This window comes from Gobius niger (genome assembly GCF_951799975.1).
Source record: "Gobius niger genome assembly, chromosome: 2".
Classification (NCBI taxonomy): Eukaryota; Metazoa; Chordata; class Actinopteri; order Gobiiformes; family Gobiidae; genus Gobius; species Gobius niger.
The window spans coordinates 413,632-430,213 of NC_136853.1; the positions used below are offsets into that span (position 1 = coordinate 413,632).

The 16,582-nt window shown below is 48.3% G+C and overlaps 1 protein-coding gene across 1 annotated transcript in view; it reads left to right on the top strand.

Annotated features, from left to right (window-relative positions):
- The window catches only part of LOC306959957 (scavenger receptor cysteine-rich type 1 protein M130-like), a gene marked incomplete at both ends in the record, with an annotated part of 32,601 nt that extends 30,175 nt beyond the window's left edge, over window positions 1–2,426 (top strand). Inside the window, one exon of the mRNA XM_079552215.1 lies at window positions 2,410–2,426. Coding sequence (XP_079408341.1) covers window positions 2,410–2,426 — 17 coding nt within the window. The remainder of the gene's footprint in view (window positions 1–2,409) is intronic.
- Between the last annotated feature and the right edge of the window lie 14,156 nt (window positions 2,427–16,582).

The window sequence follows — 16,582 nt, forward strand, 5'->3', positions numbered from 1 at the left end:
TTCGTCTCGGTTCGTCTCGGTTCGTCTCGCGTCGTCTCGGGTCGTCTCGGTTCGTCTCGGTTCGTCTCGGTTCGTCTCGGTTCGTCTCGCTTCGTCTCGCTTCGTCTCGCTTCGTCTCGGTTCGTCTCGCTTCGTCTCGCTTCGTCTCGCTTCGTCTCGGTTCGTCTCGCTTCGTCTCGCTTCGTCTCGCTTCGTCTCGCTTCGTCTCGGTTCGTCTCTGTTCGTCTCTGTTCGTCTCGGTTCGTCTCGGTTCGTCTCGGTTCGTCTCGCTTCGTCTCGCTTCGTCTCGGTTCGTCTCGCGTCGTCTCGGTTCGTCTCGGTTCGTCTCGCGTCGTCTCGGTTCGTCTCGCGTCGTCTCGGTTCGTCTCGGTTCGTCTCGCTTCGTCTCGCTTCGTCTCGCTTCGTCTCGCTTCGTCTCGGGTCGTCTCGCTTCGTCTCGCTTCGTCTCGCTTCGTCTCGGGTCGTCTCGGTTCGTCTCGCTTCGTCTCGCTTCGTCTCGGTTCGTCTCGGTTCGTCTCGCTTCGTCTCGCTTCGTCTCGCTTCGTCTCGGGTCGTCTCGGTTCGTCTCGCTTCGTCTCGCTTCGTCTCGCTTCGTCTCGGTTCGTCTCGGTTCGTCTCGGTTCGTCTCGGTTCGTCTCGGTTCGTCTCGGTTCGTCTCGCGTCGTCTCGCTTCGTCTCGCTTCGTCTCGGTTCGTCTCGCTTCGTCTCGCTTCGTCTCGCTTCGTCTCGGTTCGTCTCGCTTCGTCTCGCTTCGTCTCGCTTCGTCTCGGTTCGTCTCGCTTCGTCTCGGTTCGTCTCGCGTCGTCTCGCTTCGTCTCGCGTCGTCTCGCTTCGTCTCGCTTCGTCTCGGTTCGTCTCGCTTCGTCTCGGTTCGTCTCGCTTCGTCTCGCTTCGTCTCGCTTCGTCTCGCTTCGTCTCGCTTCGTCTCGGTTCGTCTCGCTTCGTCTCGCTTCGTCTCGCTTCGTCTCGCTTCGTCTCGCTTCGTCTCGGTTCGTCTCGGTTCGTCTCGCTTCGTCTCGCTTCGTCTCGGTTCGTCTCGCTTCGTCTCGGTTCGTCTCGCTTCGTCTCGCTTCGTCTCGCTTCGTCTCGGTTCGTCTCGGTTCGTCTCGGGTCGTCTCGGTTCATCTCGGTTCATCTCGTTTATCTCGTTTATCTCGGTTAGTCTCGCTTCGTCTCGGTTCGTCTCGGTTCGTCTCGGTTCGTCTCGGTTCGTCTCGGTTCGTCTCGGTTCGTCTCGCTTCGTCTCGGTTCGTCTCGGTTCGTCTCGGTTCGTCTCGGTTCGTCTCGCTTCGTTTCGCTTCGTCTCGCGTCGTCTCGCTTCGTCTCGGTTCGTCTCGGTTCGTCTCGCTTCGTCTCGCGTCGTCTCGCTTCGTCTCGGTTCGTCTCGGTTCGTCTCGGTTCGTCTCGGTTCGTCTCGGTTCGTCTCGGTTCGTCTCGGTTCGTCTCGGTTCGTCTCGCTTCGTCTCGGTTCGTCTCGGTTCGTCTCGGTTCGTCTCGGTTCGTCTCGCTTCGTTTCGCTTCGTCTCGCGTCGTCTCGCTTCGTCTCGGTTCGTCTCAGTTCGTCTCGGTTCGTCTCGGTTCGTCTCGGTTCGTCTCGGTTCGTCTCGGTTCGTCTCGCTCCGTCTCGCTTCGTCTCGGTTCGTCTCGCTTCGTCTCGCGTCGTCTCGCTTCGTCTCGGTTCGTCTCGGGTCGTCTCGCTTCGTCTCGGTTCGTCTCGCTTCGTCTCGGTTCGTCTCGCTTCGTCTCGGTTCGTCTCGCTTCGTCTCGGTTCGTCTCGCTTCGTCTCGGTTCGTCTCGGGTCGTCTCGCTTCGTCTCGGTTCGTCTCGCTTCGTCTCGCGTCGTCTCGCTTCGTCTCGGTTCGTCTCGGGTCGTCTCGCTTCGTCTCGCTTCGTCTCGCTTCGTTTCGCTTCGTCTCGCTTCGTCTCGGTTCGTCTCGGTTCGTCTCGCTTCGTCTCGGTTCGTCTCAGGTCGTCTCGGTTCGTCTCGCTTCGTCTCGGTTCGTCTCGGTTCGTCTCGGTTCGTCTCGGTTCGTCTCGGTTCGTCTCGCTTCGTCTCGGTTCGTCTCGCTTCGTCTCGGTTCGTCTCGCTTCGTCTCGCTTCGTCTCGGTTCGTCTCGCTTCGTCTCGGTTCGTCTCGCTTCGTCTCGCTTCGTCTCGCTTCGTCTCGCTTCGTCTCGCTTCGTCTCGGGTCGTCTCGCTTCGTCTCGCTTCGTCTCGCTTCGTCTCGGTTCGTCTCGGTTCGTCTCGGTTCGTCTCGGTTTATCTGTTCGATGAGTCTGACTTCATAAACCTGTGTCCTGTGTCCTTGTTTCCTTGTTACCGTGGTTACACACTGGGCCGTGCACCTCGAGTTGGGAAACAGTGACCCTCATTAAAACTGAAACCTAATGTTTTGCGGTGTCGTTTCAGGCCACCAGGGGGCGTGAGAGAGCACGGAGACGCAGAGCTTGCCCTGAAGAAGAGCACACTGAGTTTGATCCACAAACTTCTACAGCTCGCATTATCACAGCAGATTATAATCATTATGCTTTTGATTATGTCAATATAATAAAAGGTGAGAACATTGTGCCCATGTTTGATTCATGTGGATTGTATCAGAAATTAGATATTCACCAAAACAATATCAATACAATATAATATGTACGCTCAAAGACAGCTCCCCCCCGCCCCCGGGGGCAGCGTCACTCATGAGGAAGTCCCTCAATTACAATCTACGAACAGCAGAGAGAGCGAGCGGTAAATGATAAAAACACATCGAGTTTCCTGATTTATAATCCTGCACGAATATTAAAGGATCTGTATCCTGCTATTTTAGCCATTCCAAAGTGAAGTATAGGCATGTATATGATATATTGTACCTCTACCATTATGGAGCACTCATTTTAGTGATAAATATAAGTGTTTTCTGGAGGTATTTTTCAAACCCGGAAGAGACAACTCTCTCCGCACATACTTTACCGTAATATAAATAAACAGCAATAAGTGAAGTTACTTCACGATGCAGTTATACGGAGTTGACATCTGCAACACAGCTTCATAAATGGCTAAAACACATGCTAATATGCTAACACACAAGCTAATATGCTAACACACAAGCTAATATGCTAACACACATGCTAATATGCTAAAACACAAGCTAACACACATGCTAATATGCTAACACACAAGCTAACACACATGCTAATATGCTAACACACAAGCTAGTATGCTAACACACAAGCTAACCCGCGTTTGGACTCACCCTCTGGTCCATCGCTGTTTACATTATGGGACTCACGTTGGTTATAAAAGTTAATCCACTTTGGTCCTGGTGAAGGTTCATCAAACATCCATCAGTGACAGTCACAGAAAAACAATATTTTGGTGAAAGTCACTGAATCCCGGAGAAAAAAACAGCTGAGTGGCCTCTTCTTGAAAAAGGTTGAATAAACTCCTCGTCCTCGTAGCCAAACGCGCTTCTTTTTCTCTGTGACATGATCGTTAGGTAAGAATAAAGAACAGGTGTGTCCAGTTATAACGAGCTCCATCTTCAGCTGCAGCGCAAACATGACTGATCTGTTCAGACGCTCAGGGTTTGTTTTGGCCTCAGCTGACCTGGAAGCACCTCGGGCACAGCCTTTTTTATTCTTTTTTTTTGTTTTTTTTGTTTTTTTTGTTTCTCTCTTACGACAGAAATAATGAAAAAGCTGTTTTACAAATTAAAATCAGGCTGTAAGACATTACTTTACAGACGTCGAGCACTTCCGTTCCGCTGTGACGACACAACTGAACACTCAGTCGTTCACCAGGAGAGGGCGGAGCCTCAGAGAGCAGGAGGGCGGAGCCTCAGAGAGCAGGATTCAGGAGGATTACTGAGAGCTGCGTGAATGAAGCCACAAACCACTCTGGGGTGTTTTTGATAAGGAAATAGCAAAACAACATGGCTAAAAGCTCCAAAAAGTCGATTTTGCAGGATATAGGACCTTTAACGCAAACCACTAATAACTCCTTATCAAAGGCAGCCCTTCGCTGATTGGCTGACTGTGCTTCCTGTTTGTTTGCACATTCACCGCTGTGAGAAATGGACCTGTCTGGTTTTTAATTAATGAAGTATTTTTTTACTTCTACTTGAGTAATATCATTGTTAAATGAAATAGTACAGAATGGTAGTGCAGTGGTTAGTGCTCGTGCTTCACAGCTAGAAGGTTCGATTCCCACCTGGACGGGGCCTTTCTGTGTGGAGGTCGCATGTTCTCCCCGTGTCTGCGAAGGTTTACCCTACCACTAAAACATGTACAATAGACACAGATGACTGAGAGTGTGTTTGAGAGTGCACATGGGGGACGACGGATGGAAATTATCCCAAGACTGCACTCCGGTGTGGCTCGTTTACATGCATGAGACCCATGTATGTTCATCAGCATGCACTGTCCCGACCAGTGATGAGGAAAGGTGAGTGAGTTACCTTTAATACTGAAGTGATGAGGAAAGGTGAGTGAGTTACCTTTAATGCTGAAGTGATGAGGAAAGGTGAGTGAGTTACCTTTAATACTGAAGTGATGAGGAAAGGTGAGTGAGTTACCTTTAATACTGAAGTGATGAGGAAAGGTGAGTGAGTTACCTTTAATGTGAAGTGATGAGGAAAGGTGAGTGAGTTACCTTTAATACTGAAGTGATGAGGAAAGGTGAGTGAGTTACCTTTAATGCTGAAGTGATGAGGAAAGGTGAGTGAGTTACCTTTAATGTGAAGTGATGAGGAAAGGTGAGTGAGTTACCTTTAATACTGAAGTGATGAGGAAAGGTGAGTGAGTTACCTTTAATACTGAAGTGATGAGGAAAGGTGAGTGAGTTACCTTTAATACTGAAGTGATGAGGAAAGGTGAGTGAGTTACCTTTAATACTGAAGTGATGAGGAAAGGTGAGTGAGTTACCTTTAATACTGAAGTGATGAGGAAAGGTGAGTGAGTTACCTTTAATACTGAAGTGATGAGGAAAGGTGAGTGAGTTACCTTTAATACTGAAGTGATGAGGAAAGGTGAGTGAGTTACCTTTAATACTGAAGTGATGAGGAAAGGTGAGTGAGTTACCTTTAATACTGAAGTGATAAGGAAAGGTGAGTGAGTTACCTTTAATACTGAAGTGATGAGGAAAGGTGAGTGAGTTACCTTTAATACTGAAGTGATGAGGAAAGGTGAGTGAGTTACCTTTAATACTGAAGTGATGAGGAAAGGTGAGAGAGTTACCTTTAATACTGAAGTGATGAGGAAAGGTGAGTGAGTTACCTTTAATACTGAAGTGATGAAAGGTGAGTGAGTTACCTTTAATGTGAAGTGATGAGGAAAGGTGAGAGAGTTACCTTTAATACTGAAGTGATGAGGAAAGGTGAGTGAGTTACCTTTAATACTGAAGTGATGAGGAAAGGTGAGTGAATTACCTTTAATACTGAAGTGATGAGGAAAGGTGAGTGAGTTACCTTTAATACTGAAGTGATGAGGAAAGGTGAGTGAGTTACCTTTAATACTGAAGTGATGAGGAAAGGTGAGAGAGTTACCTTTAATGTGAAGTGATGAGGAAAGGTGAGTGAGTTACCTTTAATACTGAAGTGATGAGGAAAGGTGAGTGAATTACCTTTAATACTGAAGTGATGAGGAAAGGTGAGTGAGTTACCTTTAATACTGAAGTGATGAGGAAAGGTGAGAGAGTTACCTTTAATGTGAAGTGATGAGGAAAGGTGAGTGTGTTACCTTTAATGTGAAGTGATGAGGAAAGGTGAGTGTGTTACCTTTAATACTGAAGTGATGAGGAAAGGTGAGTGAGTTACCTTTAATGTGAAGTGATGAGGAAAGGTGAGTGAGTTACCTTTAATACTGAAGTGATGAGGAAAGGTGAGTGAGTTACCTTTAATACTGAAGTGATGAGGAAAGGTGAGTGAGTTACCTTTAATACTGAAGTGATAAGGAAAGGTGAGTGAGTTACCTTTAATGTGAAGTGATGAGGAAAGGTGAGTGAGTTACCTTTAATACTGAAGTGATGAGGAAAGGTGAGTGAGTTACCTTTAATGTGAAGTGATGAGGAAAGGTGAGTGAGTTACCTTTAATACTGAAGTGATGAGGAAAGGTGAGTGAGTTACCTTTAATACTGAAGTGATGAAAGGTGAGTGAGTTACCTTTAATACTGAAGTGATGAGGAAAGGTGAGTGAGTTACCTTTAATACTGAAGTGATGAGGAAAGGTGAGTGAGTTACCTTTAACACTGAAGTGATGAGGAAAGGTGAGTGAGTTACCTTTAATACTGAAGTGATGAGGAAAGGTGAGAGAGTTACCTTTAATACTGAAGTGATGAGGAAAGGTGAGTGAGTTACCTTTAATACTGAAGTGATGAGGAAAGGTGAGTGAGTTACCTTTAATACTGAAGTGATGAAAGGTGAGTGAGTTACCTTTAATACTGAAGTGATGAGGAAAGGTGAGTGAGTTACCTTTAATACTGAAGTGATGAGGAAAGGTGAGTGAGTTACCTTTAATACTGAAGTGATGAGGAAAGGTGAGTGAGTTACCTTTAATACTGAAGTGATGAGGAAAGGTGAGTGAGTTACCTTTAATACTGAAGTGATGAGGAAAGGTGAGTGAGTTACCTTTAATACTGAAGTGATGAGGAAAGGTGAGTGAGTTACCTTTAATACTGAAGTGATGAGGAAAGGTGAGTGAGTTACCTTTAATACTGAAGTGATGAGGAAAGGTGAGTGAGTTACCTTTAATACTGAAGTGATGAAAGGTGAGTGAGTTACCTTTAATACTGAAGTGATGAGGAAAGGTGAGTGAGTTACCTTTAATACTGAAGTGATGAGGAAAGGTGAGTGAGTTACCTTTAATACTGAAGTGATGAGGAAAGGTGAGTGAGTTACCTTTAATACTGAAGTGATGAGGAAAGGTGAGTGAATTACCTTTAATACTGAAGTGATGAGGAAAGGTGAGTGAGTTACCTTTAATACCTTCATGCAGGGCTCCAGACTAGTGTTTAAAGCGGTTGCATCGGTCCCACCAGGACGGGGTCTTTCTGTGTGGAGTTTGCATGTTCTCCCCGTGTCTGTGTAGGTTTCCTCCGGGTTCTCCGGTTTCCCCCACCACTAAAAACATGTACAATAGGCCAGGATGTATGTGAGTGTGTTTGTGAGTGCACATGGGGGACGACGGATGGAAATTATCCCAAGGCTACACTCTGGTGTGGCTCGTTTACATGCATGAGACCCATGTATGTTCATTAACATGCACTGTCCCGACCAAACACACCAATAAATACAAAAAGTAAGACGAAGGAGATGGTGATGGACTTCACGAGGAAGCCACTACCGCACACACCGCTGAACATCCAGGGGGAGGACAATGAGGAGGTGGACAGTTTCAAGTACCTGGGTGTTCACCTCAACAATAAACTGGACTGGTCCCACAACACCAACTCCCTGTACAAGAAGGGCCAAAGTCGCCTCCACCTTCTGAGGAGACTGAGGTCCTTCTGAGGAGACTGAGGTCCTTCTGAGGAGACTGAGGTCCCTCTGAGGAGACTGAGGTCCTTCTGAGGAGACTGAGGTCCTTCTGAGGAGACTGAGGTCCTTCTGAGGAGACTGAGGTCCTTCAGAGGAGACTGAGGTCCTTCTGAGGAGACTGAGGTCCTTCTGAGGAGACTGAGGTCCTTCTGAGGAGACTGAGGTCCTTCTGAGGAGACTGAGGTCCCTCTGAGGAGACTGAGGTCCTTCTGAGGAGACTGAGGTCCTTCTGAGGAGACTGAGTCCTTCTGAGGAGACTGAGGTCCTTCTGAGGAGACTGAGGTCCTTCTGAGGAGACTGAGGTCCTTCTGAGGAGACTGAGGTCCCTCTGAGGAGACTGAGGTCCTTCAGACTGAGGTCCTTCTGAGGAGACTGAGGTCCTTCTGAGGAGACTGAGGTCCTTCTGAGGAGACTGAGGTCCTTCTGAGGAGACTGAGGTCCTTCAGAGGAGACTGAGGTCCTTCTGAGGAGACTGAGGCCCTTCTGAGGAGACTGAGCTCCTTCTGAGGAGACTGAGGTCCTTCAGAGGAGACTGAGGTCCTTCTGAGGAGACTGAGTCCTTCTGAGGAGACTGAGGTCCTTCTGAGGAGACTGAGTCCTTCTGAGGAGACTGAGGTCCTTCTGAGGAGACTGAGGTCCTTCTGAGGAGACTGAGGTCCTTCTGAGGAGACTGAGGTCCCTCTGAGGAGACTGAGGTCCTTCAGACTGAGGTCCTTCTGAGGAGACTGAGCTCCTTCTGAGGAGACTGAGGTCCTTCTGAGGAGACTGAGGTCCTTCTGAGGAGACTGAGGTCCTTCAGACTGAGGTCCTTCAGAGGAGACTGAGGCCCTTCTGAGGAGACTGAGCTCCTTCTGAGGAGACTGAGGTCCTTCAGAGGAGACTGAGGTCCTTCTGAGGAGACTGAGTCCTTCTGAGGAGACTGAGGTCCTTCTGAGGAGACTGAGGTCCTTCTGAGGAGACTGAGGTCCTTCTGAGGAGACTGAGGTCCCTCTGAGGAGACTGAGGTCCTTCAGACTGAGGTCCTTCTGAGGAGACTGAGCTCCTTCTGAGGAGACTGAGGTCCTTCTGAGGAGACTGAGGTCCTTCTGAGGAGACTGAGGTCCCTCTGAGGAGACTGAGGTCCTTCAGACTGAGGTCCTTCTGAGGAGACTGAGCTCCTTCTGAGGAGACTGAGGTCCTTCTGAGGAGACTGAGCTCCTTCTGAGGAGACTGAGGTCCTTCTGAGGAGACTGAGGTCCTTCTGAGGAGACTGAGGTCCCTCTGAGGAGACTGAGGTCCTTCAGAGGAGACTGAGGTCCTTCTGAGGAGACTGAGCTCCTTCTGAGGAGACTGAGGTCCTTCTGAGGAGACTGAGCTCCTTCTGAGGAGACTGAGGTCCTTCTGAGGAGACTGAGGTCCTTCTGAGGAGACTGAGGTCCTTCTGAGGAGACTGAGGTCCTTCTGAGGAGACTGAGGTCCTTCTGAGGAGACTGAGGTCCTTCAGAGGAGACTGAGCTCCTTCTGAGGAGACTGAGGTCCTTCTGAGGAGACTGAGGTCCTTCTGAGGAGACTGAGGTCCCTCTGAGGAGACTGAGGTCCTTCAGACTGAGGTCCTTCTGAGGAGACTGAGCTCCTTCTGAGGAGACTGAGGTCCTTCTGAGGAGACTGAGCTCCTTCTGAGGAGACTGAGGTCCTTCTGAGGAGACTGAGGTCCTTCTGAGGAGACTGAGGTCCTTCTGAGGAGACTGAGGTCCTTCTGAGGAGACTGAGGTCCCTCTGAGGAGACTGAGGTCCTTCAGACTGAGGTCCTTCTGAGGAGACTGAGCTCCTTCTGAGGAGACTGAGGTCCTTCTGAGGAGACTGAGGTCCTTCAGAGGAGACTGAGGTCCCTCTGAGGAGACTGAGGTCCCTCTGAGGAGACTGAGGTCCTTCTGAGGAGACTGAGGTCCTTCTGAGGAGACTGAGGTCCTTCAGAGGAGACTGAGGTCCTTCTGAGGAGACTGAGGTCCCTCTGAGGAGACTGAGGTCCTTCAGACTGAGGTCCTTCTGAGGAGACTGAGCTCCTTCTGAGGAGACTGAGGCCCTTCTGAGGAGACTGAGGTCCTTCTGAGGAGACTGAGCTCCTTCTGAGGAGACTGAGGTCCTTCTGAGGAGACTGAGGTCCTTCTGAGGAGACTGAGGTCCTTCTGAGGAGACTGAGGTCCTTCTGAGGAGACTGAGGTCCTTCTGAGGAGACTGAGGTCCTTCAGAGGAGACTGAGCTCCTTCTGAGGAGACTGAGGTCCTTCTGAGGAGACTGAGGTCCTTCTGAGGAGACTGAGGTCCCTCTGAGGAGACTGAGGTCCTTCAGACTGAGGTCCTTCTGAGGAGACTGAGCTCCTTCTGAGGAGACTGAGGTCCTTCTGAGGAGACTGAGCTCCTTCTGAGGAGACTGAGGTCCTTCTGAGGAGACTGAGGTCCTTCTGAGGAGACTGAGGTCCTTCTGAGGAGACTGAGGTCCTTCTGAGGAGACTGAGGTCCCTCTGAGGAGACTGAGGTCCTTCAGACTGAGGTCCTTCTGAGGAGACTGAGCTCCTTCTGAGGAGACTGAGGTCCTTCTGAGGAGACTGAGGTCCTTCAGAGGAGACTGAGGTCCCTCTGAGGAGACTGAGGTCCCTCTGAGGAGACTGAGGTCCTTCTGAGGAGACTGAGGTCCTTCTGAGGAGACTGAGGTCCTTCAGAGGAGACTGAGGTCCTTCAGAGGAGACTGAGGTCCCTCTGAGGAGACTGAGGTCCCTCTGAGGAGACTGAGGTCCTTCTGAGGAGACTGAGGTCCTTCTGAGGAGACTGAGGTCCTTCAGAGGAGACTGAGGTCCTTCTGAGGAGACTGAGGTCCCTCTGAGGAGACTGAGGTCCTTCAGACTGAGGTCCTTCTGAGGAGACTGAGCTCCTTCTGAGGAGACTGAGGCCCTTCTGAGGAGACTGAGGTCCTTCTGAGGAGACTGAGGTCCTTCTGAGGAGACTGAGCTCCTTCTGAGGAGACTGAGGTCCTTCAGAGGAGACTGAGGTCCTTCTGAGGAGACTGAGGTCCTTCTGAGGAGACTGAGGTCCTTCTGAGGAGACTGAGGTCCCTCTGAGGAGACTGAGGTCCTTCAGACTGAGGTCCTTCTGAGGAGACTGAGGTCCCTCTGAGGAGACTGAGGTCCTTCAGACTGAGGTCCTTCAGAGGAGACTGAGGTCCCTCTGAGGAGACTGAGGTCCCTCTGAGGAGACTGAGGTCCTTCTGAGGAGACTGAGGTCCCTCTGAGGAGACTGAGGTCCTTCAGACTGAGGTCCTTCTGAGGAGACTGAGGTCCTTCTGAGGAGACTGAGCTCCTTCTGAGGAGACTGAGCTCCTTCTGAGGAGACTGAGCTCCTTCTGAGGAGACTGAGGTCCCTCTGAGGAGACTGAGGTCCCTCTGAGGAGACTGAGGTCCTTCAGACTGAGGTCCCTCTGAGGAGACTGAGGTCCCTCTGAGGAGACTGAGGTCCTTCAGACTGAGGTCCTTCTGAGGAGACTGAGGTCCCTCTGAGGAGACTGAGGTCCTTCAGACTGAGGTCCTTCTGAGGAGACTGAGGTCCTTCTGAGGAGACTGAGCTCCTTCTGAGGAGACTGAGGTCCCTCTGAGGAGACTGAGGTCCCTCTGAGGAGACTGAGGTCCCTCTGAGGAGACTGAGGTCCCTCTGAGGAGACTGAGGTCCCTCTGAGGAGACTGAGGTCCTTCAGACTGAGGTCCCTCTGAGGAGACTGAGGTCCCTCTGAGGAGACTGAGGTCCTTCAGACTGAGGTCCTTCTGAGGAGACTGAGGTCCTTCTGAGGAGACTGAGGTCCCTCTGAGGAGACTGAGGTCCTTCAGACTGAGGTCCCTCTGAGGAGACTGAGGTCCTTCAGACTGAGGTCCTTCTGAGGAGACTGAGGTCCTTCTGAGGAGACTGAGGTCCTTCAGAGGAGACTGAGGTCCTTCTGAGGAGACTGAGGTCCCTCTGAGGAGACTGAGGTCCTTCAGACTGAGGTCCTTCTGAGGAGACTGAGCTCCTTCTGAGGAGACTGAGGCCCTTCTGAGGAGACTGAGGTCCTTCTGAGGAGACTGAGGTCCTTCTGAGGAGACTGAGCTCCTTCTGAGGAGACTGAGGTCCTTCAGAGGAGACTGAGGTCCTTCTGAGGAGACTGAGGTCCTTCTGAGGAGACTGAGGTCCTTCTGAGGAGACTGAGGTCCCTCTGAGGAGACTGAGGTCCTTCAGACTGAGGTCCTTCTGAGGAGACTGAGGTCCCTCTGAGGAGACTGAGGTCCTTCAGACTGAGGTCCTTCAGAGGAGACTGAGGTCCCTCTGAGGAGACTGAGGTCCCTCTGAGGAGACTGAGGTCCTTCTGAGGAGACTGAGGTCCCTCTGAGGAGACTGAGGTCCTTCAGACTGAGGTCCTTCTGAGGAGACTGAGGTCCTTCTGAGGAGACTGAGCTCCTTCTGAGGAGACTGAGCTCCTTCTGAGGAGACTGAGCTCCTTCTGAGGAGACTGAGGTCCCTCTGAGGAGACTGAGGTCCCTCTGAGGAGACTGAGGTCCTTCAGACTGAGGTCCCTCTGAGGAGACTGAGGTCCCTCTGAGGAGACTGAGGTCCTTCAGACTGAGGTCCTTCTGAGGAGACTGAGGTCCCTCTGAGGAGACTGAGGTCCTTCAGACTGAGGTCCTTCTGAGGAGACTGAGGTCCTTCTGAGGAGACTGAGCTCCTTCTGAGGAGACTGAGGTCCCTCTGAGGAGACTGAGGTCCCTCTGAGGAGACTGAGGTCCCTCTGAGGAGACTGAGGTCCCTCTGAGGAGACTGAGGTCCCTCTGAGGAGACTGAGGTCCCTCTGAGGAGACTGAGGTCCTTCAGACTGAGGTCCCTCTGAGGAGACTGAGGTCCCTCTGAGGAGACTGAGGTCCTTCAGACTGAGGTCCTTCTGAGGAGACTGAGGTCCTTCTGAGGAGACTGAGGTCCCTCTGAGGAGACTGAGGTCCTTCAGACTGAGGTCCCTCTGAGGAGACTGAGGTCCTTCTGAGGAGACTGAGCTCCTTCTGAGGAGACTGAGGTCCTTCTGAGGAGACTGAGGTCCTTCTGAGGAGACTGAGCTCCTTCTGAGGAGACTGAGGTCCTTCTGAGGAGACTGAGGTCCTTCAGAGGAGACTGAGGTCCTTCTGAGGAGACTGAGGTCCATCAGACTGAGGTCCCTCTGAGGAGACTGAGGTCCTTCTGAGGAGACTGAGCTCCTTCTGAGGAGACTGAGGTCCTTCTGAGGAGACTGAGGTCCTTCTGAGGAGACTGAGCTCCTTCTGAGGAGACTGAGGTCCTTCTGAGGAGACTGAGGTCCATCAGACTGAGGTCCCTCTGAGGAGACTGAGGTCCTTCTGAGGAGACTGAGGTCCTTCAGACTGAGGTCCTTCTGAGGAGACTGAGGTCCTTCTGAGGAGACTGAGGTCCTTCTGAGGAGACTGAGGTCCTTCTGAGGAGACTGAGGTCCTTCTGAGTGACCAGGCCTCTGCTCTCCACTACGCTGCCGTGTGCTGGGCCCCGGGCCGCACAGAGCTCCGTCCTGGGCTGCCCCCTGGGGGACAGGAGGGTGTTAGCCAAGCTCACCTCCATCATGGACAACACCTCCCACCCACTGCACGGGACTGTAGAGGAGCTGAGCAGCTCTCTCAGTGGCAGACTGAGACACCCTCAGTGCAGGACGGAGCAGGTCCTTCATCCCCACTGCTGTCAGACTGTGCAATAAGACTGTGAAGTACATGTGCAATAATCTCTGTATCAGCTGCACTTTATTCCCTGGACCAGCGTCACTTATTGACATCCTGCACTAGGACTGTAACTTTGCGCCTCGATATTCTACTGTATATAATCTGTTCCAATTTTTATCCTATTTTTATATATTCTTTAGTGGTGGGCCGTTATCGGCATTAATGTGCTGCGTTAACGCGAGACTCTTATCGGACGCTAAACAAATTATCGCCATTAACCTGTTCAGGACCACCTATTTTGATGTCCTCTGGCCTGGCTAAATAAAACAGTCCCCTCTCCATATTCAAATGACTGTTAAAACAACAGACTTTGTTCAAATTGCTAATGTGAACCATCATAGGAATCAGGACAAGAAGCAGCTTCTTTGTACATTTAGAAGGACATTGTGACAAAAACATGTAAAAAGCTTCTTTAGTTAAAAAATTAATAAAAATATGGCTTTTTTATATATATCGAAAATTACACCTAAACTGAAATGTCTTTCCTGAAAATAGCACACACTCCAAATTTAGTACAGTTGTAACCTTACTTAAGTAGTATTTCTCACTCTTCTGAACCATTTTTGATTTGTAACAGGCCTGTTTAATTGGCCCCTTTTAGAAGTAATTTTAAAATGTTTGTTTTTTGTTAACACCAACATTACAGTTTTTGTCAGAGCGGCATCAGAGGCACAGCCTCCAAGTTTGTCTACAACACAAGTGTAGGCCTGTCACAGTCACACAATTAAATTCAATATATTGAGAAAAAAATATTGCCATGAATGATGTAACTTTTGACCAGATGGACCACTTTGAACTGAATAACTCTGTGTCTTTGACATATTGAGGATGAATGTATACCATCAATAGCAGCTTGCCACATTTCATCTGTCAATCCAATATCAAGTTCCTTTTCCCACTTTGATTTTAATATATGCAGAGGTTTTAAATGATCTAAAGTAAGTAACGAATAGATTTTGCCAATAGTGTCTTTAGACCTCGGAGGCATTGTGAAAATGTTGTCTAAAAGGGGCTCTGCTGGAAGTGATGGAAAACACTTCAAATGAGATGAGTCAAAGCTGCGTAGTTGAAGATATCTAAAAAAGTGTGTTCGAGGGACACTGAATTGTTCTACCAAATTTTCAAATGTCACAAACGTTCCGTCTAAATATAAATCTTTAACCGTTTTCACCCCACGGTAGGCCCACATTTTAAAAACATTATCTGTTACAGAGGGCCCAAACATATTCTTCTTAACTAAGGGAGCATCTTTAAACATATCAGGGAGAAAGTACGTCCAAATTGGGTCCATATTTTTAAGGAATGTGTAACAACTGGGTTACTACAATATAGAGATATAGGTTGTGGAAAAGGCAGCTTAGAACAAGCCAAGGCATGTAAAGAGACAGGTGAGCATGATGCCTGTTCAAGTTGTAACCACTTTGGACCACGGTCACCCTGAGGTAAAGGAATCCAGTGTAGCACATATTTAATATTGGCAGACCAATAATAATATTGAAAGCTGGGGAGAGAGAGTCCACCATGCTGACGGTGCCGTTGTAGCATTTCCTTTCTTATTCGGGGAGTCTTGTTATTCCATATAAAAGTGGTTATTAGCTTATTTATAGAAGCAAAAAAAGATTTTGTTAGAAAGATTGGAATACATTGAAAAAGAAACAAAAAATGTGGCATGATATTCATTTTTACAATATTTATTCTACCCCCTAGAGATAATGGCAGTAAATTCCAACGGTCCAGATCTTTTTTTAAACTATTCAGAAGTGGGGGGAAATTTGCATCATAAAGATCTTTAAATCTCTGAGTCACCCAAATACCCAAATATTTAATTTAGTTTGAACTCATTTTAATAGGAAGAGATAAAGAGTGAAATGAAGCTTCCTGGCGGGTTGGATCGAGTGGCATAAGTTCACTTTTCTGTATATTAATTTTATATCCGGACATTTTCCCGTATAAATGAAGCAGGTCAAGAGCTTTTGGTAAACTGGCACATGGATCAGTCAAATATAAAAGCATGTCGTCAGCATATAATGACACTTTGTTTTCAATGCCATTTCTTACTATTCCTTTTATATCAGCGTTCCATCTAAGTGCTATGGCCAAGGGTTCTATTGTAAGGGCAAAAAGAAGTGGGGACAATGGGCAGCCTTGTCTAGTGCCGCGTTGGAGCTGAAAGAATTTAGAGATATTGTTATTTGTGCGCACTGCTGCTACAGGTAGTGAATAAAGGATTTCAATCCAGCGGATACATTTCTGTCCAAAACCAAAACGACCCAGGGTATAAAAAAGAAAATCCCACTCCACCCGGTCAAAGGCCTTTTCAGCATCGAATGCTATTATTACCTCCGTGGCCTTGGGTGCGGTGGGACTATACAACATAATGAAAAGCCTGCGTATATTTGAAGATAACTGACGATTTTTGATAATCCGGTCTGATCATCTGAGATCAGAGAAGGCACAACAGTTTCTAAGCGCTGAGCAATTATTTCTGCAAGTATTTTACTATCTAGGTTAAGTAGTGAGATAGGACGGTAAGACCCACATTCCAATTGATTCTTCTCTTTTTTAAGAATAAGTGAAATTGTCGCCTGTCGCATAGTCTGAGGAAGCCTGCCAGACACTAAAGACTCCTGATATACAGATAGTAGAATTGGAGATAACTCCTTATTGAACTTTTTGAAAAATTCACTAGGGAATCCATCGGGCCTGGACTTTTACCATTTTGCATAGATTTCACAGCTGTTAAGAGTTCTGACTCTGTGAACGGCTTGTCTAAGTCATCTGCAATTTGGAGCTCAATAGTTGGCATATTTAACTTATCAAAAAAAGATTTAAATAAATTGGGATCTTTCATGGATTCAGATGTATACAATGCCGAGTAATACTTGTGAAAAATCTAATTTGGGAATGATTTGTGTACTTTAAAACGGTCTCATCTTTATTTCAGGAATACACTGAGCAGAGAATTCGACCTATCTTTTCGCCGTGTTCATAGGTCTTATGACGGGTTTTATTGATTCAATTTACAATATGTTTGGTTGACAAAAGGTTAAACTCCGTTTGAAGCATTGTTCGTTGCTTTAACAAATCTTGCGAAGGGGAGTTAGCTATCAACGAATCAATTTTCATTAGGTCCTCTGTTAATCTCTTTAGATTTTCCTGTTGGATTTTGTTTTTTTGGGCACAGAATGATATAATTTGGCCCCGAATATAAGCTTTCAAAGCTTCCCATATTGTCAGGTTTGACATACCCGGTGTTCTATTATTTTCCAAAAATAATAATAAAATTTACAAAA